The sequence below is a fragment of the Rhinatrema bivittatum genome, chromosome 19 (assembly GCF_901001135.1).
Source record: "Rhinatrema bivittatum chromosome 19, aRhiBiv1.1, whole genome shotgun sequence".
Taxonomy (NCBI): domain Eukaryota; kingdom Metazoa; phylum Chordata; class Amphibia; order Gymnophiona; family Rhinatrematidae; genus Rhinatrema; species Rhinatrema bivittatum.
The window spans coordinates 13,689,688-13,714,679 of record NC_042633.1 but is presented as its reverse complement, the minus strand read 5'-3'; the positions used below and the strand labels follow the sequence as shown (position 1 = coordinate 13,714,679).

At 43.5% G+C, this 24,992-nt stretch overlaps 1 protein-coding gene across 1 annotated transcript; it reads right to left on the bottom strand.

Moving 5' to 3' along the window:
* Positions 1 to 432: 432 nt before the first annotated feature.
* On the bottom strand, positions 433 to 23,978 carry LOC115081156 (vomeronasal type-2 receptor 26-like). Its single transcript, XM_029585662.1, has 3 exons — positions 23,757 to 23,978; positions 2,863 to 2,986; positions 433 to 1,355 (listed from the first exon to the last, which is right to left on the bottom strand). The coding sequence occupies exons 1-3, from the start codon at positions 23,976 to 23,978 to the stop codon at positions 433 to 435; spliced, it is 1,269 nt and encodes a 422-aa protein (XP_029441522.1).
* Between the last annotated feature and the right edge of the window lie 1,014 nt (positions 23,979 to 24,992).

Here is a 24,992-nt window from a genome sequence, read left to right as displayed (position 1 = left end):
AAGTTGACTTAAGTTGACTGCTAATACTAGCAACAGTAACATGGACTAGAATTAGTTTTGGGTACTTGCCAGGTTCTTATGGCCTGGATTGGCCTCTATTGGAAACAGGAAGCTGTGTTTGATGGACGCTTGGTCTGACCCAGTATGGCATGTCCTTATGTTTTTATGATCGTATGATCTATCAGAGAAGCCACCATGCTTTATAAATTTTAAGTGAAGTGTTTACAATATCTGGTAGTACCAGATTGGCAGAGAAGACTTTATTTCTACATTCCAATGTTCAAGTTCACTGAGGGTGATTTTTTTAGATCAGCTATGAGCAAAGTTATTTTTTTATTTACTAAGGCCGCTGCTTCAAGGAAAAGTATATTCAGAAAAAAAGATTGTATCATGTAAACTGAGATATTTATTAATCAATATGCTACAATACAATTACGTTGTTTTCTTGAGGCTCCTTGTGGCTTTCCCCATTAGGAATTCCTTGGTGTTCATGTCTGGTCTAAATAGGATGATATAACATTTGGGGAAGAATATACAACCCAACAACCCAACACTGGAGGTCAAAATTGCAAATATTTCTACAGCCACTGTGTATTTCCCTGTTGTGCTTAGATAAGCAGGAATGAAAGAGAGCCAGACAGCAATGAATATAATCATGCTAAAGGTGATGAACTTAGCCTCATTAAAACTGTCGGGCAACCTTCTAGCGAAAAAGGCTACAATGAAGCAGATAATAGACAAAAAGCCCATGTATCCCAGCATGCAGCAGAATGCAGCCAATGACCCTTCATTGCATTCAAGGACTATCTTTCCCATCTGGTATTTCATGTTCATTTGGTAAAATGGGGGAGCCATGATCAGCCAAGTGACACAGATGAGGACCTGGACGAGACTGCAGGCTAATACCAGGGCATTGGACAGTCGTGGTCCCACCAAAAACTTTAGGTTGCTCGTTGGCTTGGTGGCCTTGAAGGCTATGACCACCATAATAGTCTTGGCTAGCAGGCAAGAGATGCAGATGGCGAATACAATTCCAAATGTCATCTGTTGCAACATGCATGTGAGTGTCGTGGGGTGGCCTATGAACACTAAAGAGCACTCGAAGGACAGTATGAGGGCTAATAATAGGAGGTAGCTGAGTTCACGGTTGTTTGCTTTCACAACTGGTGTGTTACGGTTCTGGATGAAGATAACAAGGACAGCGGCTGGCATCAGGGCACCAAGCACAGAGATAATTGCCAGGACCATGCCCAAGGGTTCTAGATAGGACAGAAATTCAATGGTCTTCTTCTGGCATCCATCTTGTCTCTTGGTCGGCCATTGGTCTTCAGGGCACTTCATACACTCCTTGACATCTGTAGGAAGAAGCAAGTCCAGATCTGGCTAGATGAGGATAATCATAATGGGAGTATCATTCATCTTTAGATTCTTTATCTTTTCCCATCTTATTTGTAACTATCGTCTTGTTGAATTATAAGATATACCTATGTAGCTTGATTTTAAAGGCATTATTATTTTGTTTATAATTTGTTATGATTGAATTGAAGTAGTAGTTCTTTCAATGTAACTTGCTTGTGGAGGCTTTCTAGTTTGAATCCTGCCTTCAGTATTCATTTACAAATTGAAAGGTAATTTGAAAATTAGTAAGTTAGATTAAACTTTGGCAAATTAAAAAAGGCTTATTGTCCAGCTGGTGAAATCCATACAATAAAGTCTAAATGGACACAGTATCCCTTGAACTTTTAACCGTAGAACTTCAAGTACAAAAGGCTTGCAATATTTGTTCTCTCACTAGTCTCATGAAAGGAAGAATACTTTCAAATGTGTTATTTTCTATTCAACCATCTAAAAGAACTGAGATAATTAATAGTGTCTGCTGACACCCACTGAAATTTCAACATGTAGTAAATATGAATGAACCCAGTACTCATGTCTATCCCCCCCGTCTGACCATGAGACTCATTCCCTGTCTCACCACATATTTGCAAGTCTGCTGATGTCCTCTCTCATGTAGTCTTCCAGAACCCTTTACTCTATCAGTCATTGCCACTGTGTTTTCCAGGGATGTGCAGGTTTGCAGAGTATGTGTGTCAGATGATGGAGATCACTCCCTGCTGGCTACTGGTGTATCCAAATCAGAGCCCTCCAAAAGACAGATAACACCATACATATGATATATATAGATTGTTATGTTCTCGTTATTCATAGGTATCTTCATAAAGATCTTACATCATTAATTATGTAAGATCTCCAAACCTTTGAGGGACTTCAACTCAAGGAAACATCACAGGAGATATAAGTATGTTTTAGTGCATTCAAACATTCAGTAAGATGGTGTAGGCAAGCTTTTGGCAATGAAGAGGGATTAATTTCCTTTGTATCTAAGGAATATCACCTTCCTGCAGTCTTCCTTTTAACTTTGGAGTTTGTAGACATGGTTTCTTTTGATAATCTTGTCTGTGTTTCTACTAAGTTGGTGCTTGAACTAAGTTTGACTAAGGCCAATGTTTTGTATGTGATACAATTTGTTCATTTATTGATATGAGTTGGAAGATATATTTTTCTTTTTATTATGTATGTTTCTTGTACCCCATTGAGTATGTTGGGTTGAAAATGTAAATGTTTTTTTTTAAATAAAGAAATAAAACACAAGGCAATTCTTCACTAGAATATCTACTTTTTAAGATTTTAATAAATATGCTGGAACATGTTGGTCTTTAAGGATTTTCTTGGAACTGTAACTGCACACCCTGTAATGATTTTGTCCTTTAAACTGACCGAGCCAGAACCATTGTACCCTCTAATACCATCCCTCCATCCTACTAAATATGCTCACTACTGAGTGGGCTTCATAGCACTCACCGGTTTGGTTACTAAACTCTTCTTTGGAGCAGGGGATGCAGTCAAAGCAGCAGGCAGGTTGCCCTTCTAGAATGGCCTTCTGGAATCCAGGACCACAGCTCTCACTGCAGGTAGAGACAGGAGCCTTAACAGAGAGAAATGTGGAGGGGGACAGAGCAAATTTGTCTATTAATAATGTACCAAGAGGCTCTATTTCAGATAAGAGTGGTGTATAAGATTAGGCACACACTGGAAAAGGTAAAAAAAATAAAATAAAGACCGGAAAAGTGATCTGAGGGGGTGGAAGCAGTTGAGAATAGGGCTACTAAAATGCTAAAATGCCTGAAACAGAAACTCCGAAAAGAGGATCTTAAGGCACACAAAATGAATATGCTGTAGGAAAGAGGGGAATGTGAGGATATGATAGAAACATCAAATATGTGTCAGGCTTCAATAGTACAATGTGGTGAAATCTTGCATAGAAAAATAACTTCAAGTTTAATGCCCCCCTTTGTGTGTGGCAACCCTCCCACTTTCAGTGGCTGAGTATGACAATTTGATGTTTTAGGTACTCGGGTACAAAAGAGTGGGGGGTCAGATACAAGGGATACTCTCCTCCCAGTCAGGGCACCTAACCAGGACTAATGGGTTAAAATCTAGGGATGTGCATTCATTCCATCCGTTTCATATGTTTCCTATACAAGCATGTATTAAGAAACGTATGAAACATATGAAACGAATGCACATCTAATTGACATGTAATGGGAAACGTATGAAACAAATTAAATGAATGAAACGAATGCACATCCCTATTAAAATCCACTTGTACATCCCTCAGGGGTAGAGGGGATGGGAGACATTTAAGAGGAAGTAATCAAATGAGAACACAAGTATTATGCGTTTAACATTTAATGCGTTAGAGTAAATTATTAATGAATCTTTCAAATAAATTATGTGTTTTACAAAAGTACTTCTGTTTTTGTTTTTTTTTAGCAAACTATACTTTTTTTCTAATCAAATTCAATGTATATAGAACAAAAAATTCTATAACTTTCTTACATGGAGTAAAGAACTCCAGAGTTCTAGGATTCTGGTAAGTAACACAGTCAGAGAAGAGTCTTTCTATGCAATTGTAACTTTTGTTTCTTTTATGTCTGTTTCATAAATGAATCTATAGGAATTGATTGTGTTTTTCTTTCTCTTTTCTGTTTCCTGGGATTTTGTGTGAATACGTCCTCCTCCTTCAGAAGCCTTCCTGGCTAAGCATCTTTGCTTTTCATAATTTTTCATTCATTGTTCTTTCTTTTCTGATGTGTTCTCTCTTGTAATTAATAAAAAGGTCTTTTTTTTTTTTTAACTGGGATGCACACGCTTAACATTATTTTTCCGTTTTGGATTGTTCTTGTGTTTTTGAGTTTATTGGTAGTATTTTTATTTTTCATGTTACTCTTTACTCTTGCAGCTCTCTACATACGGCCTCACTCTTTATAAAATCAATAAGGAAAATTGACTCCCTGGCACCGAGAGTTCTTCTGAAAGCTATTTTTTTTTATTTATGTATTTGTTTGTTTGTTTTATATACCATCAATCTGTAAACAATCTAGATGGTGTACAATAAATAAATACAAAATTCAAAATACATTGCAAAAATTATATAAAATTAATTAATTAAAACAAGTGCAAAACAATTTAAAGAAAGTTTATTAAAATATAATTAAAATAAAGAGAAAAAAAACCCTAAGAGTATTTATGCTTAAATTATAAGAATACAGACAATTTAAAAGTTAGTAAAGTAGATACAAAATACATTTAAACTAAAATTCTGTAAAAATAAATGGGTAAAATAATAAGGTTTTCAAAGCAATACATAAAAACAAGGGAAAAGGGTAAAAAAATGCTTAAGGAAAAAGCATCTGACTGCTAGAATGCTGCTTGTGCTTAGTCCATTGCTTTAAAGTTTACATTATCACAACTGGCTGTATAGTCTTTGACAGTGTTTAATTTTTGTAAGCCTTTTTAAATAACCAGGTTTTAAGGTTTTTTGTTTAATATTTTGATGTCTTTTTTGAGTCTAAGCTCATCTGATAGCGAGATCTCTAGTTTAGGCCCTGCCACTGAGATCGCTCTGTCTCTCACTTCAGATAGATGTGCTGTTCTTATGGAAGGCACTGTAGGAAGACCTTTATTTGCAAATCTATGATTCCTTTGAGGTATCTGCAGATGTAAGGAGGCATTTAGCAATTCAGTTCGGTCACAGTTTAATGATTTGAGAATGATACACAAAAGTTTTTATATTCAATTATCTGATTTATTGGAAGCCAGTGTAAATCTATCAAGGTTGGCGTGATATGCTCATATCTTTTTCCTCCGCATAGGACTCTGGCAGTTGCGTTTTGGAGAAGCTGTAAAGGTCTTAAAGAATTCGCAGGTAAACCTAGTAAAAGAGAATTACAATAATCTATAGAGGAGAAAAGTAGTGTTTGAAGCTAAACTTGTTTCCCAGGTTGCTGTTGTTAGGGAGCGCTAGGAGAGCGGTCCCATTTCCGAGAGGATTGTGTGCCCTTGGAGCACAGCACGACCCCAGAGAACTCCAAGGTGGTACCGAGGCAGGCGAGATGTGTCTGAGCATGGGAGAAGACTGTAGACCAGGCCCCCGCTGACCTGCACAGCCTCAGTGAGGCCAACCATGCAAGGTTGGTCTCTGAGTTGTCCTTTGACCACTCCAATCCCTTTCGGACTTGATGCTGGGAAGGAGGCGAGGGTGGACGAAGACTCTAGAACATGAAGACTCAGACGAGAAACTTGGAATGTGGAGACTCAGATGAGGAACTTGAAATGTGGAGACTCAGACGAGGAACTTGGAAGGACTCTGAGCACTAAGAAGACTCAGACAAGGACTTGGAACTTGGAAGGACTCGGAACAAGGATTCAGGATTCAGACGAAAGTACTGGTTGAGAACTGAAATGCAGCGCACCCTACACAGCCACCCATGGCTGGTCGTGGACCAAGCAGAGCACGAAGCATACTCCAGGAGTAGAAGTGGAACTTGAGACTGGAACATGTCGAAGATTCAGTAGAGGACTGCACTGGTGCGCACACTACACAGCCGCCTATGGCTAGTCGTGGACCATGCTGGAGCAGAGCAGGTTCTGGCAGAGTCTTGGTCATGGACGGAAGCAGACACAAGGGAATCCGATGTCCGGAACGAGATTCAGGACAAAGGACCAAGACAGGACTTGGCTTCAGGCAAGGATGACCCTCTGGAGGCTTGTGCTGCAAGCGAGAAGGCAGGCCTTGTACCACGAGGTGCCCTACACAGCCCACCTGTGGGGATGGTCAAGAACAACGACAGTGGTACGCGAAGAAAGGTGGATGAGAAGGAACCAGGGGTTCAGGACATCATGGCTGGATTACAAAACTTCAGGGACATCAGGACTGGATCATGGAATATCGGGACGGAATCACAGAACATCAGGACTGGAACACAGAACATCAAGACATCAGCAGAGACCAGGAATGAAACAACGAGGGATCCCACAAAGAACAAGGATTGCCAAGCAGGAGTGAAGATGAGATGTCTAGGGAGGACTAACCCCTTGCGAAGGCGAGGACAGAGTGGAAGCAAGGCCCTTAAATAGGGCTGGACAGGAAACACCCATATGATGACGTCAGATGGAGCCAGAGGGACCACTCCCTTGCTGGCCCTTTAAGGCACCGAAGAAGACTTGGCCTCACTCCCTAGGAAGGAAGCAGAAAGTGCAACACCACGGACAACGGCCCTGCTGCAGACGTTGAAGCACAGGAGCAGGACTGTAAGCAGGAAGTAGGCCCCAACAGAGAGAGGCAGCGTCCGGGCCGCGAAGAGGCTGACTGAGGGCGGCTCCTGCCGCAAGCGAGACTGGGGACTGCGGTCTCTGGCCATGGAGTGGCAATGACGTCACCGGTGGCTCCATGCCATGAAGAGGAGCATCGAGGTCCACGGCTCCCTGCCGCAGTGAAGAGAAGGAAACATCAGCGGCCTCTAGCCTGCAAAGGTAAAAACCTGCTCTAAGCTGGACCTGCAAGCAGGAGTGTAACAGTACCCCCCTCAAAGGGGGTCCTCTCCCACCTTTGGGCGGTCGTAAAACAAGCAAGGCATCTGGAACTGGAACATGGATGATAAAGGCCCCTGCTGCAGGTTGTAAGGAAACACATAGGAACGTAGAACTTGGAAACACAGAAACCAAATACTGGAAAAGAAACTCTGGGTGCAGGTGCCTCCTGTAGGTCATACGAACCAGAAAGGAAAATTCTTGAAAACCAAGAGTTCTTGGAAGTCCAAAGGTATGGGCCCAATGCAAGAACACTGGGGCAAAAAATACAGACACACTGGAGCAAAGCAAGACAAATGTACTGGAACAAGCAAGGCAAAAATAACGAAGCCAAGCAAGGCAAAAATAGCGGAGCCACGCAAGGCAAAAATAGCTGAGCCAAACAAGGCAAAAAACACTGGAACAAAGCAAGGCAAAAGTACTAAAACTGATGGAATCTTGAATGTGGGGTGGGCGGGCGGGACTCTTGTGCTGGATCAGGAGAAGGTCCCTTTCACGGTGGCGCTATTCGGTGGTGCGAAGGCTATGGGCTTTCGCAGGCCCGACCCCCCCCCCTTTTCCCCCCTACCCCCCGTTTTCACTGAATTCATCATTCAGTGATGAATGATGAATCCAGGCCTAAATTCTGGTCAAGAAGAATAGTAGGTCACCAATTCATTTCTTGTCAGACAAAACTTATACTCTGTTAATTGAGTTCACTTGTTTCTTTTCATTTTCTTTCTCTTTATCTCTAAAGGGATGTTTTATAGAAACATAGAAACATAGAAATGATGGCAGAAAAATACCAAACGGCCCATCTAGTCTGCCCAGCAAGCTACGCACTTTATCCATTTTTTCCCCTTTTTTTTCTCTCCCACCTGTTTTCTTACTTAATTCATCTGTGAATCGGTTATTTACTCTTTCGGATAATAGAAAGACTAGGAGGCACTCCATGAAGTTAGCATGTGGCACATTTAAAACTAATCGGAGAAAGTTCTTTTTCACTCAGCGCACAATTAAACTCTGGAATTTGTTGCCAGAGGATTATGGTTAGTGCAGTTAGTGTAGCTGTGTTTAAAAAAGGATTGGATAAGTTCTTGGAGGAGAAGTCCATTACCTGCTATTAATTAAGTTGACTTAGATAATAACCACTGCTGCTACTACTAGCAACGGTAACATGGAATAGACTTAGTTTTTGGGTACTTGCCAGGTTCTTATGGCTTGGATTGGCCACTTTTGGAAACAGGATGCTGGGCTTGAAGGGCCCTTGGTCTGATCCAGTATAGCATATTCTTATGTTCTTATGAAGCAATGAGAGTTTTAGTCTCCAAGACCAAGAAAATCTTTCTTTCCTTTTCTTAGAAGCCCCCGGTTAGAGCTCAAAGCTTACAATAAGATCTTATAGAGGGAAAGTACAAGCTCTTTTCTCAAACTCTGAGCCATTTATCAAAGAAAGTTTACTTTTTCCCATTTTATCTTTACTGGCTTTTATACAAAATTGTACAAAAACCATTTTCAAGAAAAGAAAAGAAATTGAGCCAGGAAATAGGAAGAAAAATAACCCCAAACAATAATGATTATAATACTCAGTTTCTCCAAATCCACATTATCAAGCCTTTGAAGAAAAATACATATATAAATAAAATATTGCTAAATCCAATATTTTGCTGTCAATTAAGGATCACTTAACTTCAGGAATATTTGCCTAGTGATACAAGGCAATCTGTCTTCACTAAGCTTTAAATTTTCAAGAAAATATTTTTTAAGAGTAACCTCTATTGTCTGTCCCACAACCCTAGGAAAATTTGTAAATCTGAGGTTAAGATGTTTGGAAAAATTTTCAACATGTTCAATTCTACGTGATACTGATGTAATATCTTTAATTAACTTTACTTGAACATTAGTATTTTTTTCAATTTCAACTTCCATCTTATCTATTCTAGACACAGTTTTCTCTAATTTATCTTCTATTTTTTCCATCTTTATGTTAAGGGTTCCCACAGTTGCATTAGTATCAAAAAGAGCTTTACTTAAGCCTGCCACTAAGTCCCATAATGAGTCCATGGTCACAATTGCTGGCTTAGCTGGTATTGAAAAGTGGGATATCTCACCCTCTTTTCCTGCCGGCCTTTCTTCCACCTTCAACAGCTTTCCTGGTCTTTCTCCTGCCCCTTCATCTGGGGTCGATGTTACAGTTTCTACTCCTTTTCCTCCAACTGCCCCTTCTTCAGAGGTTTTAGGAGAAACCAGTATGCTGTGAAGCTCTAACCTGTGTTCTACTCCTGCCGTTTCAGTTGTAGCCACTTCGGCTAACTGATCTCCAGCCAACACAGGAGAGCAGGTGGGTGACATCATTAATTGGCGCCGGGGGTCAGGAGGAGACAGAGTCACTTCCCCAAATGGCGACAGAGCTCCCATCTCTGCGGTCATAGCGGGGATATTCTCCTCCACATTGGATACCAACGCAGGAGTGTAAGAAGTTATTAAACGCTGGTTTGCATTTAAGGGAGAAGCTTCGGGGGGGTAGACCCGAACCCTCCCCTTTCTTTTAGGAGGCATTTTTTAGACAGGAAAAATTTTTCAAATCAAACCGCTACTCACTGCGTTTGTTAGCTGTATTTGAATCTCCTCGTTTGGCAGGCTGTTTGCCTCGGAGGCCTGGCCGCTCCTCTGCTCCACCCTGCGCCGGACTAAGCCGGAACAAGTCGGCGTGCCCCTTGTGTGGGCGCGGCTTGGTGGCGCGCCGGCGTCGACGGGGCGCCGCACTTACGCCATTTTTATGGGCGTCCTGGCCCCTAGTTGTGACGTCAGGGGCTCAGGGGTGGAGTCGGTGTTCTTCCGGTGTCCTCACAAGGAGTTATACCCAGATTTGAAAACAGACCTGAGGTTGAGATTATGGAAAATTTAACTGGATACTTAGAAAATTCATCTTTAGAATTATGTGATAGGGCAACTCTTCTAGTTACTTTTGCCTCAGAGTCTGATCTGGGTGTTGTTATGAAGAATTTCTTTAAAAATATCTCAACTCCATTTTATGGAGCTGGGGTAAGAGTTTACCCGGACCTTGCTCGTGTTACACAGCAAAGGAGAAGAGAATTTCTAACATTTAGAACCCAGGTTAAGAATTTGGGTTATTCTTATGTGTTGAGATATCCTAGCAGGTGTATTATTAAACGACAAGAAGAATGCTTTGTTTTTCATTATCCAGAGCAACTTAAGTCTTTTGTTAATGCTAGAGTAATTCCTGTGAATGTACCTAGTTTACACTAAGTGGGATCTAGAACTGAGTATGGCTACCATTAGTTAGCTTTTTCTGTTAGTAATATGAAAAATGATGTTTAGATGAAGCTCCTAAAGATTTCTTCTCCTCAGTTTCTTAGTGTAAGGTATCAGTCAATGAATGAATTTGTAATTTACAATGCAATGACATGACTGTATCCTTGTTTTCCTTAATGTAAGATTGTCTTACTTTATATTGAAAAATTAATAAAGATTAAATTATAAAAAAAAAAGGATCACTTAACAAACCCTAAATCACTTATACTTCCTATATTATGAGTGAATTATCTATTAGAGATGTGTATCGTGTGATCGATCGTCTTAACGATCGATTTCGGCTGGGGGGGGAGGGAATCAAATCGTCGCGGTTTTGTTTTTGTAAATATCGTGTAAATCGTAAATCGGGGAGGGCGGGAAAACCGGCACACTAAAACATCCCTAAAACCCACCCTGACCATTTAAAATAAATCCCCCACCCTCCCGAACTCCCCCCAAATGTCTTAAAGTACCTGGGGTCCAGTGGGGGGGTCCCGTTGTGATCTTCCACTCTCGGGCTACGGGTGCATTGATAGAAAATGGCGCCGACACCATTTTGGTTCCTATCCCCCGATGGCGCCGGCCATATTGCAAAATGGCGCCGGCCGTACGGCAACACAATTCGAGTGCAGGAGGTCGTTCCCGGACCCCCGCTGGACTTTTGGCAAGTCTTGTGGGGGTCAGGAGGCCCCCCCAAGCTGGCCAAAAGTCCCTGGGGGTCCAGCGGGGGTCCGGGAGCGATCTCCTATGCTCGTGACATCGGGGGACAGGAAGCAAAATGGCGCCGGCGCTACCTTTTCCCTGTCATATGACAGGGTAAAGGTAGCGCCGGCGCCATTTCTATCAACGCACCCGTGGCCCGAGAGTGGAAGATCACAATGGGACCCCCCCAATGGACCCCAGGTAATTTAAAACATTTTGGGGGGGTTAGGGAGGGTGGGGGATTTATTTTAAAGGGTCAGGGTGGATTTTAGGGATGTTTTAGTGTGCCGGTTTTCCCGCCCTCCCCCTTCCCCAGATTTACGATTTTTGACGATAAATCGGGGGAATTCCTATTAAATATCGCCTCTAACTATTTTTGACGATTTAAAATATATCGGACGATATTTTAAATCGTCAAAAAACGATTCACATCCCTATTATCTATAGTAGTAGTTTAGGGATACAGCAGGTATCAAAACATTGTTTTGACAGATGGTCATGCCCATTTCTGTTTTAATCCCTGCCCACTGGCACCACCATAGCCAATCAGAGTTAACTTCTGGGTTAAGACCCACCCCTTTCCTCACTCTATACCCACCCTTTGTTGACATCCATCATAGCCCCACCCATGCCCCACCCCTTTGTCCCTTTTGATGATGTCATTTCCAGTCATGTCCCCTGTCTGGCCTTTGTGGATTTCTCAAGATGTAAGCAGGCACTGTAGACACAAAATGTCGCACATCCAAGATGGCAGCTTTTATAACGGGTCCGTAAATTATGTGACAGCCATGCATGCACAGTAAAACCAAAACAAACTGAGTTTTAATTGTGATGCTGTGAACCATGCTGCACTTTAGCCATTTTGGCCTGATATCACAGGCTATGACATCATTCCTGTGTATGTTCAAAACTCTTTGTTTATAAGTAGGGCGCTCAGAGGGTAGCCAAGTTGGAAGGAATGAGCAGGCTCATTAAGCAGCTGTGGGCTTTGAAAGGGTAGTAGGTATCAGCCATTAAAATCCTTCTGTTTTCTGTTTAAAATATAAAAGAAGAAAATCCTTTTGTTTTATTTTTGCAATACATTTTTGTGCCAGTGTTTTCTCTTGGTTTTCACTAATTTCCACTCTTTCTTCTGAATTCAGGCTGATGACAAAAAAGAAGAGACAAGTTTTTATGAAGCAAAAGTTCTTATCTTGGGTTGTAATTTTATCGCAGCAGAGAATTTCTGTAGCAGAGATAAAAGCAGCTACTCCCACCCAGCCTTCCCCCATACTACCTACAGAGAAGTGAGAAAGGGAAATGCATTTTATCACTCTCCAAATTTTATTTTTAAAATATTCAAAATGTATAATTCTAAAAATGAGTAGAATTCATATCATATTATATTTTTTGTGAAAAGCAAGCCAGTAAAGAGCCTATTTTATTTGTTAAAAAGCAAAGAAGCTGCTTTCATCAGAAAGTCATAAATTACTTTAGTGTTTTTCTTAGACATTCCAGAACCCCCCTCCTCATTTCAACCCCTCTACTTCTTCCACTAGAGCGCTGCTGCTTTTATTCAAGTACAGAATATTGTTATGATGGCTGGAACAGAGCACGCTGTGCACAGGGTTATGGAAAAAAGATATTTTTTAAGAAGCTGAGCTGCTTTTCAAAGTAAGTGAAATGTTTTATTGGCTGTGGAAAAAGAAAAGGAAGAAAGAGACCACACACTTGGACCTACACAGGAAGCCTTCATAGAATGTGCATGGAATCTTGGGAAAAAGAGATGCATCCTGGGCAGTTATCTATCTATCATGGACCCTCTACTGTTTGCCATGCACAACCAGATGCAGTATTGCACCCATAACGACACAACACCCCCTTCTTCTTTTTTTATCGGTTATTTATTTATTTATTTTTATTTTTTTTTCTTTTAAACGTAAACATAGGCAAAGTTTTGAAAAAACAGGGGGATAGATGACATAGCACACTTTAGCCAAGGCTTTAAAATAGCAGAAATGTACAAGAAGTTGTTAAAAAAATCTTTATTAAATTCCTGGGGCTGTAGGTAGTGTAGGTAGGTAGGGGGGGGCAGAGAACTGGGAAAGGCCCAATTGCGTCATCACATATATTTTATGAAAATGTGCCCCCTCTTGTGCTCACCACCTGCACATGCATGTGCAGATTGTAAAATTTGGCATGCATGTGTTTGCGGTCATCTGATTTTATAACATGCGCGTCCATCTTCATCTCCAGGAACAGCAAGCACATGGATGTTTGCGCAATGCTTTGCAAATCCACCCCATAGAAGGAGGAGGAGATGGCTTCCGAGAGGGCGAATCAGGCCATGATGTCCAAATGGCATCCTGCCGCACTGAGGACAGGATGGCTGGAGCAGTGTGGCATGGCTTCTTACCGTGCTATCTATAGGAAGCTATGTGGGGGCAATCAGAAACAGCTGGGGTGATGCGGCATAGGGAGACCATACGTCTGGGGCCAGCTGACAGGTATGAGTCACGGGCCATGAATGAGTTTGTGATCCACCGAACGTAACAGGTAAATCCTGATTTACAGGATGAGAGAGGGAAATGGTTGTGAAAATGGATGAAGTGAACATAAGGATGTAGTCTGGGTCACACAAACTGTTAAAAGGGGAGGTGAAAGAAGCTATTATAGACAAAAGATCTTCATTCAAAAATTGAAAGAAGGATCCAACAGAAAAAAATAGGATAATGCATAAGCGTTGCAAGTTAAATGTAAGACATTGATAAGGCAGGCTAAGAGAGAATTTGAAAAGAAGTTGGCTGTAAAGGCAAAGACTCACAGTAAAAACTTTTTAAAATATATCCAAAGCAAAAAGCCTGTGAGGGAGTCAGTTGGACCATTAGATGATCCAGGGCTTAAAGGGGCACTTAGAGAAGATAAGGTCATCGTGGAAAGATTAAATGATTTCTTTTCTTAGGAGTTTACTAAAGAGGATGTTGGGGAGATACCCGTATCGGAGAGGATTTTCATGGGTAATGATTCAGATGGACTGAACCAAATCACGGTGAACCTAGAAAATGTGGTAGGTCTGATTGACAACCTGAAGAGTAGTAAATCACCTGGACCAGATGGTATATACCCCAGGGTTCTGAAGGAATTCAAAAATGAAATTTCAGACCTATTAGTAAAAATTTATAACCTATCATTAAAATCATCCATTTTACCTGAAGGCTTGAGGCTGTCTATGTAACCCCAATATTTAAAAAGGGCTCCAGGGGCAATCCGGGAAACTACAGACCAGTTAGCCTGACTTCAGTGCCAGGAAAATTAGTGGAAAGGGCTCCAAATATCAAAATCACAGGACATATAGAAAGACATGTTTTAATGGAGCAAAGTCAGCATGGGTTTACCCAAGGCAAGTCTTGCCTCACAAATCCTCTTCACTTTTTTGAAGGAGTTAATAAATATTAGATAAAGGTGAACCAGTAGATGTAGTGTATTTGGATTTCATAAGGCGTTTGACAAACTTCCTCATGAGAGGTTTCTAGGAAAAGTAAAAAGTCATGGGATAGGTGGTGATGTCCTTTCATGGATTACAAACTGGCTAAAAGACAGGAAACAGAGAGTAGGATTAAATGGACAATTTTCTCAGTGGAAGGGAGTGGGTAGTGGAGTGCCTCAGGGATCTGTATTGGGACCCTTACTTTTCAATATATTTATAAATGATCTGGAAAGAAATGCGATGAGTGAGGTTATCATATTTGCAGATGATACAACATTGTTCAGAGTAGTTAAATCACAAGCAGATTGTGATAAATTACAGGAAGAAAATCTGAGACTGGAAAGTTGAGCATCCAAATGGCAGATGAAATTTAATGTGGATAAGTGCAAGGTGATGCATATAGTGTTGGATTCGTGGACCCTTGAGCCGATCGGAACCAGAGGAGAAGTTGCTGTAGATGGTGGCAGCAGTGGCCCCGACCGGGAGGCGGCAAAGACGGGCTCGGAACTGGTCGAAGGAGGAACTCTGGAAGCCCTATGCGACCAAGGGCTTTGGCGAGGAGGGTGGAGACGACGGAGCTGGTCCAGTGATGGGAAGATCTTCGCCCTGGAAGCCGATCCTCCCCCGAGAGGAGCTCGTAGGAGTTCGGCCGCTGGGACTTAGGACATTCACCCTGGAAGCCGGAGTCCCCCCAGGAGGAGCCTGTAGGAACCCGGCCGCTGGGACTTAGGAGGACCCGCGGGGGCCGAGTCGGATGAAGTCCAAGGTTGATTGCCGAAGGGTCGTCGCTCACCAGTCCAGAGTCAGGAACCAATGGATCACCGTAAGCCAGTCCGAGGTCAGGAGCCAAAGAGTCAACGTAAGCCGGTCCGGGGTCAGAAGCCAGAGGATCACCGCAAGCCGAACCGAGGTCAGAAGCCAGGAATCGTCGTAAGCCAGTCCAAAGTCAAGAGCCAAGGAACACCGTCAGCCAATCCGGGATCAGGAAACAGGAGGAGCAGGAGAACTCAGGATGCAGCAACTTGAGACAGGAGAACCTGGGAACCTCGTTGCAAGGCCCAGAGGAGAGGGACTGCAGGGCTTAAGTAGCCCCTACGGCGTCTGACGTCACCCGAGGGAGGAAGCAGGTTTCACGCGCTTGGCCCTTTAAATCTCGGGCCGGCCCGCGCGCGTGTGCCTAGGGGGCGGGGCCAGCCGCGGCCGGACGCCGGCTGCTCCGCCGGAGTGAAGGCATGGCGGCAGAAGCAGAGGCAGGCCCGGGCACTGCACGCGAGTGCTGGGAGCGCGGCGGCAAGCGTGCCTGGAGGTCCGAGGAGGACGGGGAGAGCCCGGAAGCCCCGGGAGGTAGGCGATGCGGCCGGGGCCGACCCGGGACCGCAACATATAGGGAAAAATAACCCATGCTATATATACACAATATTACATTCCTTATAAGGAGCTATCACCCAAGAAAGAGATCTAGGCATCATAGTGGATAACACATTGAAATTATTGGTTCAGTGTGCTGTGGCAATCAAAAAAGCAAACAGAATGTTGGGAATTATTAGAAAGGGAATGGTGAATAAAACAGAAAATGTCATAATGCCTCTGTATCGCTCCATGGTGAGACTGCACCTTGAATATCATGTACAATTCTGGTCGCCGCATTTCAAAAAAGATATAATTGCGATGGAGAAGGTACAGAGAAGGGCTACCAAAATGATAAGGGGAATGGAACAGCTCCCCTATGAGGAAAGACTAAAGAGGTTAGGACTTTTTAGCGTGGAGAAGAGATGACTGAGGGGGGAAATGATAGAGATGTTTAAAATCACGAGAGGTCTAGAATGGGTTAATGTGAATCAGTTATTTTCTCTTTCGGATAATAGAAAGACTAGGGGGCACTCCATGAAGTTAAACATGTGGCACATTTAAAACTAATCGGAGAAAGTTCTTTTGCACTCAACACACAATTAAACTCTGGAGTTTGTTGCCAAAGGATGTGGTTAGTGCAGTTAGTGTAGCTGGTTTAAAAAAGGAATGGATAAATTCTTGGAGAAGTCCATTACCTGCTATCGATTAAGTTAACTTAGAGAATAGCCACTGCTATTACTATTAACAGTAGCATGGAATAGACTTAGTTTTTTGGGTACTTGCCAGGTTCTTATGGCCTGGATTGTCCACTGTTGGAAAGAGGATGCTGGGCTTGATGGACCCTTGGTCTGACCCAGTATGGCATGTTCTTATTTTCTTATGATGTCCAACCTAACCCTTCTCTCCTGGGTAGTAGCCCTGGGAGACTTGTCCTCAGTGGTAGAGGACAATGTATCACCTGGAGAGCAGTTCTTTTCCACAGGATCACTTTCTGTTACACCAGGGTGATGCTCTCCAACCAGGAGACCTTTCTGATCCAAAGCAGCACTATGGCTGTTGCAGTTGGGTGCTGCAGGCAGGATAGTGGACCCTTGGGCCGGACTACCCAGGGTGACCGGGTAGGCCGGGAGGCAGAGCCACAGGCTGGCGGTGTTCACCCGGGAACCAGGAGCCCCCCAGGAGGAGCCCGTAGGGTCCTGGAACCTTGGGACTTGGGATATCAGCTCAGAGTCAATGGCAGATAAGCCTGGGCAGGGAGTGTAGTAAGAAAAGTCCAAAGAGTGAAGGATAGTCTCTAGGCCGGCAGTGCAGGTCGAGGGCCAGCTGATGACAGGACAGCGGGCGGCAGCGATACCTGTACTAAGCCGGACCGTGAGGCAGGGTTCGTAGAATACTGAAGCTGGAACAGGCTGTAGACTGGAACGGAGTCTGTAGCTGGCTGTGAACTGGAGCAGGCTGTAGCCTGGAATGGAGTCTGTAGCTGGCTGTGGATTGAAGCAGGCTGTAGACTGGAACGGAGTCGGTAGCTGGCTGTGAACCGGAGCAGGCTGTAGACTGGAATGGAGTCTGTAGCTGGCTGTGAACTGAAGCAGGCTGAAGCGAAGTCAGGAACGGACCAAGGTCGGAGGCAGGCGGCAGGCAGAAGCGAAGTCAGGAACGGACTAAGGTCGGAGGCAGGCGGCAGGCAGAAGCAAAGTCAGGAACGGACCAAGGTCAGAGGCAGGCGGCAGGCTGAAGCGAAGTCAAAGGCAATCCAAAGGTCAGTCAGGAACGAGGAACAGACGAAGCGCAACTCAGAACTACTAGGCAGTAGTGAACCTCGTTGCAAGGCAAAGAGAAGGCGTCCTGACGCCGGTTATATCAGACTTCGGGCGTGGCGTAATTAGCACAGGCGGGGCCAGACTTCCGGGAACTGTGCGTACATAGTGTGCGTCCTCACGCGCGCGCGGGGCAGCGGGGAGTCGGGCAAGCAATGGCAGCCGCCACGAGGAACCAGCAGAGCCGTAGGCGTCCCGGGCATGCGGAACGCGGCGTTTCCAGCAGCAGAGGTGAGCCCTGTTCAGAGCTAAAGAAGGGGAAGCGGTGGAGAACGCAACAGAACCCCCCCCCCCTTTATGGCCCCTCTTGAGAGGACCTGGTTTTCCTGGATGGTCCTGATGGAACTGTTGCAAAAGGCTCTTGTCAAGGATATTGCGGCTGGGTTCCCAGGTGTTATCTTCATCACCGCAGCCCTCCCACGCCAGTAGGTATTCCCATCTACGGTTGTGGAAGCGGACGTCAAGAACCTCTCGCACTTGATACGTGGGGTCATCGTCGATGGCAGTAGCCGTAGGATCCGGAGGCGTACGATGATAACGAGAGAGGACCACAGGCTTAAGCAGGGACACATGAAAGACATTGTGGATTCGGAGAGAAGAAGGTAGTCTCAGCCGATATGACACCAGACCCACTCGCTCAGCAACCCGAAATAGCCCACAGAACTTGGGTGCGAATCTCCGTGATGGGAGCCTGAGGTGGATGTTCTTGGTGCTGAGCCAGACTCGATCCCCGGGCTGGTAGATGGGAGCTGGTCGTCGGTGGTGGTCGGCCGCTTACTTGGCGGACACGGCCGAGCGGTGTAGCTGTTTCTGAGTCGTGTGCCACAATGTCTGTAGTTGCCGAGCCGTTATCTGAACGGCCGGTGAGGTGCTGGGGGCCTCCAGCGGCAGTGGAGGTCTCAGTGGTTTCCCGTAAACCAGTTCGAATGGGGATTTGCCGGTAGCAGCGTGAACTTGATTGTTGAATCAAATATTCTTTGTGCTCCTCCCTTTGGGATCTTTTATATTTCTTGAATGCTGTTCTTTTAGCTTTAATTTTGTCAGCCACCTCCTTTGAGAACCAGATAGGTTTCATTTTTCTTTTGCTTTTCTTTACATTTCTAACATATAGAGCAGTTGCCTTGGTGATTGCTCCTTTTAGATTGGTCCACTGCTGATCCACATCGCTCTCATTTCCCCATCCATTTAGTTCTTCCTCTAGGTACTTCCCCGTTTCCTCAAAGTCCGTGTTTTTGAACTGTAGAACTCTGGTCTTTGTGCTTCTTTTCCATATTCTTTTAGTGATATTAAACCATACTGTTTGATGATCACTGGTGCTGAGGTGGGCGCTCATCTTGACATCAGAGACATTATCTCCATTAGTGAGCACTAAGTCGAGTATAGTTCCTTCTCTCGTGGGTTCCAATACCATTTGTTTGAACAAAGTTACTTGCATGGCATCCACTATCGCTCTACTATTTTTAGATTCTGCAGATGGGATTTTCCAGTCTACATCTGGCATATTAAAGTCACCAACGATCACCACTTCCCCCTTCTTACCTATCTTATGGATGTCTTCAACCAGATCTCTGTCCATCTCTTCCTTTTGGTTTGGAGGCCTGTAAACCACTCCAATATAAATGGACGCTCCATCATCTTTTTTTAGGTCGACCCATAGTGCTTCTTCCTTGCCCCAACTTCCTTGCAGCTCAGATGCTTGGATATTATTTCTATCTCAATATTAATCTCACCCTCCTGTGTCTAACAATTTTTTATGTATCAATTTTTGTTTAGTTTTAATTAAAAAATAATTTGGAATGGAAAAAGGTAAGTTTCATACATATGAATGCATGCCTCCTCGGCCTTGCTTCAATTCTGTGGTGTAATCATAAACTTACCAACCTCCCGATCCCTTTTTGTTTGTGTATCTTCTTTATTTTAGTCAATTTGTTAATAAATAATAAAATTGTTCACTATATAACACCAATAATGGCTTTTTGCTTTTTTACTTGTTTTTGTGTAAGATGTTTATAATCAAAACGCCATTAATTTGCTATGAATTTATGTCAAAAGGCTGTGCTCAATAACTTTATAATGTAAACCTCTTTAAGGTGAAAAATTTATAGTTAGAAAATGTCCATAGTAAACGCCATGATAGTAAAATATTGAAAACGTGTGACTTATCTCCCAACACAGCTGTGTTTCGAAAAGATGTCCTTTCTAGGGATGTGAATCGTTTTAGGACGATTAAAATTATCGTCCGATAATTTTAATATCGTCTTAAACCGTTATGGAACACAATACAATAGAGATTCTAACGATTTATCGTTATAAATCGTTAGAATCGTGAGCCGGCACACTAAAACCCCCTAAAACCCACCCCCGACCCTTTAAATTAAATCCCCCACCCTCCCGAACCCCCCCCCAAATGACTTAAATAATCTGCGGGTCCAGCGGCGGTCCGGAACGGCAGCGGTCCGGAACGGGCTCCTGCTACTGAATCTTGTTGTCTTCAGCCGGCACCATTTTCCAAAATGGCGCCGAAAAATGGCGGCGGCCATAGACGAACACGATTGGACGGCAGGAGGTCCTTCCGGACCCCCGCTGGACTTTTGGCAAGTCTTGTGGGGGTCAGGAGGCCCCCCCCCAAGCTGGCCAAAAGTTCCTGGAGGTCCAGCGGGGGTCAGGGAGCGATTTCCCGCCGCGAATCGTTTTCGTACGGAAAATGGCGCTGGCCATACGCGTATGGCTGGCGCCATTTTCCGTACGGAAAATGGCGCCGGCAGGAGATCGACTGCAGGAGGTCGTTCAGCGAGGCGCCGGAACCCTCGCTGAACGACCCTCCTGCAGTCGATCTCCTGCCGGCGCCATTTTCCGTACGAAAACGATTCGCGGCGGGAAATCGCTCCCTGACCCCCGCTGGACCTCCAGGAACTTTTGGCCAGCTTGGGGGGGGCCTCCTGACCCCCACAAGACTTGCCAAAAGTCCAGCGGGGGTCCGGAAGGACCTCCTGCCGTCCAATCGTGTTCGTCTATGGCCGCCGCCATTTTTCGGCGCCATTTTGGAAAATGGCGCCGGCTGAAGACAACAAGATTCAGTAGCAGGAGCCCGTTCCGGACCGCTGCCGTTCCGGACCGCCACTGGACCCGCAGGTTATTTAAGTCATTTGGGGGGGGTTCGGGAGGGTGGGGGATTTAATTTAAAGGGTCGGGGGTGGGTTTTAGGGGGTTTTAATGTGCCGGTTTTGCGATTTTACGTTTTTTTCGATTTTTTTACGATTTTTTCACGATTTTTCACGATATTTTACCCCCCCAAACGGCAACAATACGATTCCCTCCCCCTCCCAGCCGAAATCGATCGTTAAGACGATCGAGGACACGATTCACATCTCTAGTCCTTTCTTCCTCAGGGGAGTTTATATCCGTTTAGTGGAAAGCGCTCTCAAGTTCCGCCAGTTCTGCAGACTCTTCTCCTGGCCCGAATTTGAATGTTTCCTGCCTCAAAGTGGCAAACGCTGTTCAATGGCGTACTAGTTTCCTCGGCGTTCTTCTCTTGTTGACTAACACTGATCCATGGCAATGGTTGTTTCTTTCTCTCAGGCTTAACAGCTCTGAATGACGGCGTCATTCAGAGCCGTCATTCAGAGCCTGTTCTCTCAGGCTTAACAGCTCTGAATGACGCAGTCATTCAGAGTTTCCTCGGCGTTCTTCTCTTGTTGACTAACACTGATCCATGGCAATGGTTGTTTCTTTCTCTCAGGCTTAACAGCTCTGAATGACGGCGTCATTCAGAGCTGTTAAGCCTGAGAGAACAGGCTCTGAATGACGGCTCTGAATGATGGCGTCATTCAGAGCTGTTAAGCCTGAGAGAAAGAAACAACCATTGCCATGGATCAGTGTTAGTCAACAAGAGAAGAACGCCGAGGAAACTAGTACGCCATTGAACAGCGTTTGCCACTTTGAGGCAGGAAACATTCAAATTCGGGCCAGGAGAAGAGTCTGCAGAACTGGCGGAACTTGAGAGCGCTTTCCACTAAACGGATATAAACTCCCCTGAGGAAGAAAGGACATCTTTTCGAAACACAGCTGTGTTGGGAGATAAGTCACACGTTTTCAATATTTTACTATCATGGCGTTTACTATGGACATTTTCTAACTATAAATTTTTCACCTTAAAGAGGTTTACATTATAAAGTTATTGAGCACAGCCTTTTGACATAAATTCATAGCAAATTAATGGCGTTTTGATTATAAACATCTTACACAAAAACAAGTAAAAAAGCAAAAAGCCATTATTGGCGTTATATAGTGAACAATTTTATTATTTATTAACAAATTTACTAAAATAAAGAAGATACACAAACAAAAAGGGATTGGGAGGTTGGTAAGTTTATGATTACACCACAGAATTGAAGCAAGGCCGAGGAGGCATGCATTCATATGTATGAAACTTACCTTTTTCCATTCCAAATTATTTTTTAATTAAAACTAAACAAAAATTGATACATAAAAAATTGTTAGACACAGGAGGGTGAGATTAATATTGAGATACATATACATTAGTTGGGTCTCACTTTAGCGGAGATTGGGAGAATTAATTATTGGATATTATTTCTGACATAAAGAGCCACACCTCCCCCTTTTCTATCCACTCTGTCCTTCCTTAACAAGTTATAGCCTGGTATTGCTGTATCCCAATCATGAGATTCTGTGAACCATGTCTCTGTGATAGCAACAATGTCCAATTCTGCCTCCATCATTAGGGCCTGCAGATCTGGGATTTTATTTCCCAAACTATGAGCATTTGTGGTCATAGCTTTCCAGGTACTCTCCTTAAGGTTATTGCTTTTCCTGTACTCCTTATGAGACTTTAGTTGAGATTTGTTATTCACTTCACTCTTTCCTTTTGCAATTGTGCTACTGATGCCAGAGTTATCCATCTCAATTAGCTGTTTCTTTTGGTTATGGATCTTGAAATTCTGCATGCATTGGTTTTTTCTCTTTTCTGGTAACACTTCAATGTTTTTCTCTAGAACTTCTTCAGTTATTAATATAGGGAAGGCTTTATGTTCTTGTTGCATTTGATACTGTGTGTGTCTCCTTGTTACAGGTCTAATTCTACCAGAGCCCACTGTAATCCTGTTTTTTTTTTTTAATTCTTTATTTATCATCTTTTAAACAATATACAAACAAAACATTTGTATTAGAAATTTCAGAGACATTTAGGAAATAAAAATAATAATAATTTTCCAACATATAATAGAAATAACATAATATCATATCAAGTCTCTTAATACTTAGGAAATATTGGAGAGAAAGGAAATATTCAAGGAGTACACACAACATCTATCACAATTTATGCCCAACTCCGCACCTAATTTTCCATTGTCCCAACATTCTCATCGGGTGGTCTCCTACCAGACAGAAAAGCCCTCAATTGATCTGGTAAAAAGAAAATATATATATTCCTGGCCAGTTTGATAATGCACTTGCAGGGGTACCTCAATTTGAAGCTAGCCCCCAGTGCTATAGTCTCAGGTCTCCTCTGCAAAAAATCTTTTCTACGCTGCTGAGTAGATTTTGCCAAATCCGGGTAAACACGAATGAGTCCACCGCAGAATAATGTAGAAATATTTTTAAAGTAATTTCTCATTATTTTGGAGACATCACTTTCTTCATAGAAAGAGACAAAAAGAACTGCACGTCTATTATTTCTATATTAGAGTTTTCAAGGTAATCGGTCAGATTTTGAAAACCTGACCCTTGTTGTGGAACCATTAAGGGAGTGCTTGTTCTTTTTGGAAGAAAAAATATTTTTTTTACCGGTGGTATCTCTTGTTGAGGAATCTTCAAGGCTTCCGAAATATATTTCTTAAATGATAGCAGAGGAATTTCCCCCATTATAATCGGAAAGTTCAGAAATCTCAGATTTAAATGTCTCACATGATTCTCAATGGGGACATCCTTTCTGATATTATTGAGGCATTTGTATTCTGAAGGCTTTTAATATCGTCAGTTATTTGTTTGATAGAGTTACCTTGTTCAATAAATTTCTGCTGTGTATCTCTTTCCAGCAAACCAAATTTGGTTGAAATATTTTCAAGTTGCAGGGCTTGATTGTCTAGTTTAACCAGCATCCCATTCATGAGATCCCAGATATTGTCAAGGGTTATTTTTGCCGGCTTAACAAATTGCTGGGTGAAAGGTTTTCTTACCCCGCTTCCTGCTCCTTCGCCTGGCTCCCCCGTTGTCCTGGAGGTAGACGCCGCCATTTCCCCCTCACTTCCTGGCGTCTCAGCCATGCGAGTTTGCAGGGCTCCTCCGGGGTCACCAGCCTTTAGGGCGTCTTCTGGGCCACCCCGCTGAAATATCTTCACCTCTTGGGTATATATTTCAGCACCTCCGGCGCCTTCCAGGGGCAAAGCTCGAGCCGGCATTTTGGGATCCGGGGGGGTTAGTGAGAGTTCCCCGGGAGAATATGGCTCTCCTCTCGCCACAACTCCAATGGGGCTAACCTCCCCCACTTCTGGTGCGGCCGCGGCGAAGTCTGTTATTAGCCGTTGTCCGATTGCAAGGTCTGGGTCGGGTGGAAATACCTGGACCTTGCCCTTTCTTTTGTGAGGCATTTCAGAGAGAAATATCGCTAGAAAAGCTTAAGGTAGGCAATAAGAAAAACGGAGCTTGCGCCTATGCTCCCGCTCAGGGCGCCATCTTGTTTTCTCTCCTGGTTTTTAATGATTTACTTGATGACCTGTTTGAGTGGGGGGGTATACTTGTTGGCTTCCCATCTGTCAAGAATGGGTGACTTTGGGACACATGTGTTATCCTACCTGAGTCTACCGTATTTCTTTTTCTTGACTCCTGGTTATTCTTTCGTGTTGGGGAATTATTTTCTGAGTAATGCGATGTGGGTGTAATTCTTGTAATTGAAGCTAATTGAGCTTTAACCACAGTCAGCTCTGTTTTCAAAGAAGAGAGCTGTGCACAGATTGGGCAAGCTCCAAGTCTCCAGATGCTTTCCCTCAGAATAAAGGCTCCACAACAGTTGCATTGGATAGTTCTCATATTGGTAAATTTTTGGATAGGTATTTCCTTAGCCATTACCAACTTACTAATTTATCTTGTTGCTAATGCTAATTTAGTCAGTCTATATTAGAAATCTAAGTCCAGGGGTGGGTGGGTAGAGGGGTAGGGTGGGAGGGAAACAGTTTAACCAGGGACAAGCTGGGTAGAGTAGGACACTTTCTGGAACTTTAATAGTCCTTTAGCTATTAAATGATCCCTCAGCACTTCTGTGCCAATATTAACCAGATTATTAAAGAACAGCTATACAAAATAGAAATGCAGGTATACTGGATCTTAAAAACAAACAGTTTGCAAGGAACAATTACAATTATTATATAATAACAGACCTAGAGAAAGGTATAAACAGAGCAGTTCTACTGCACAGA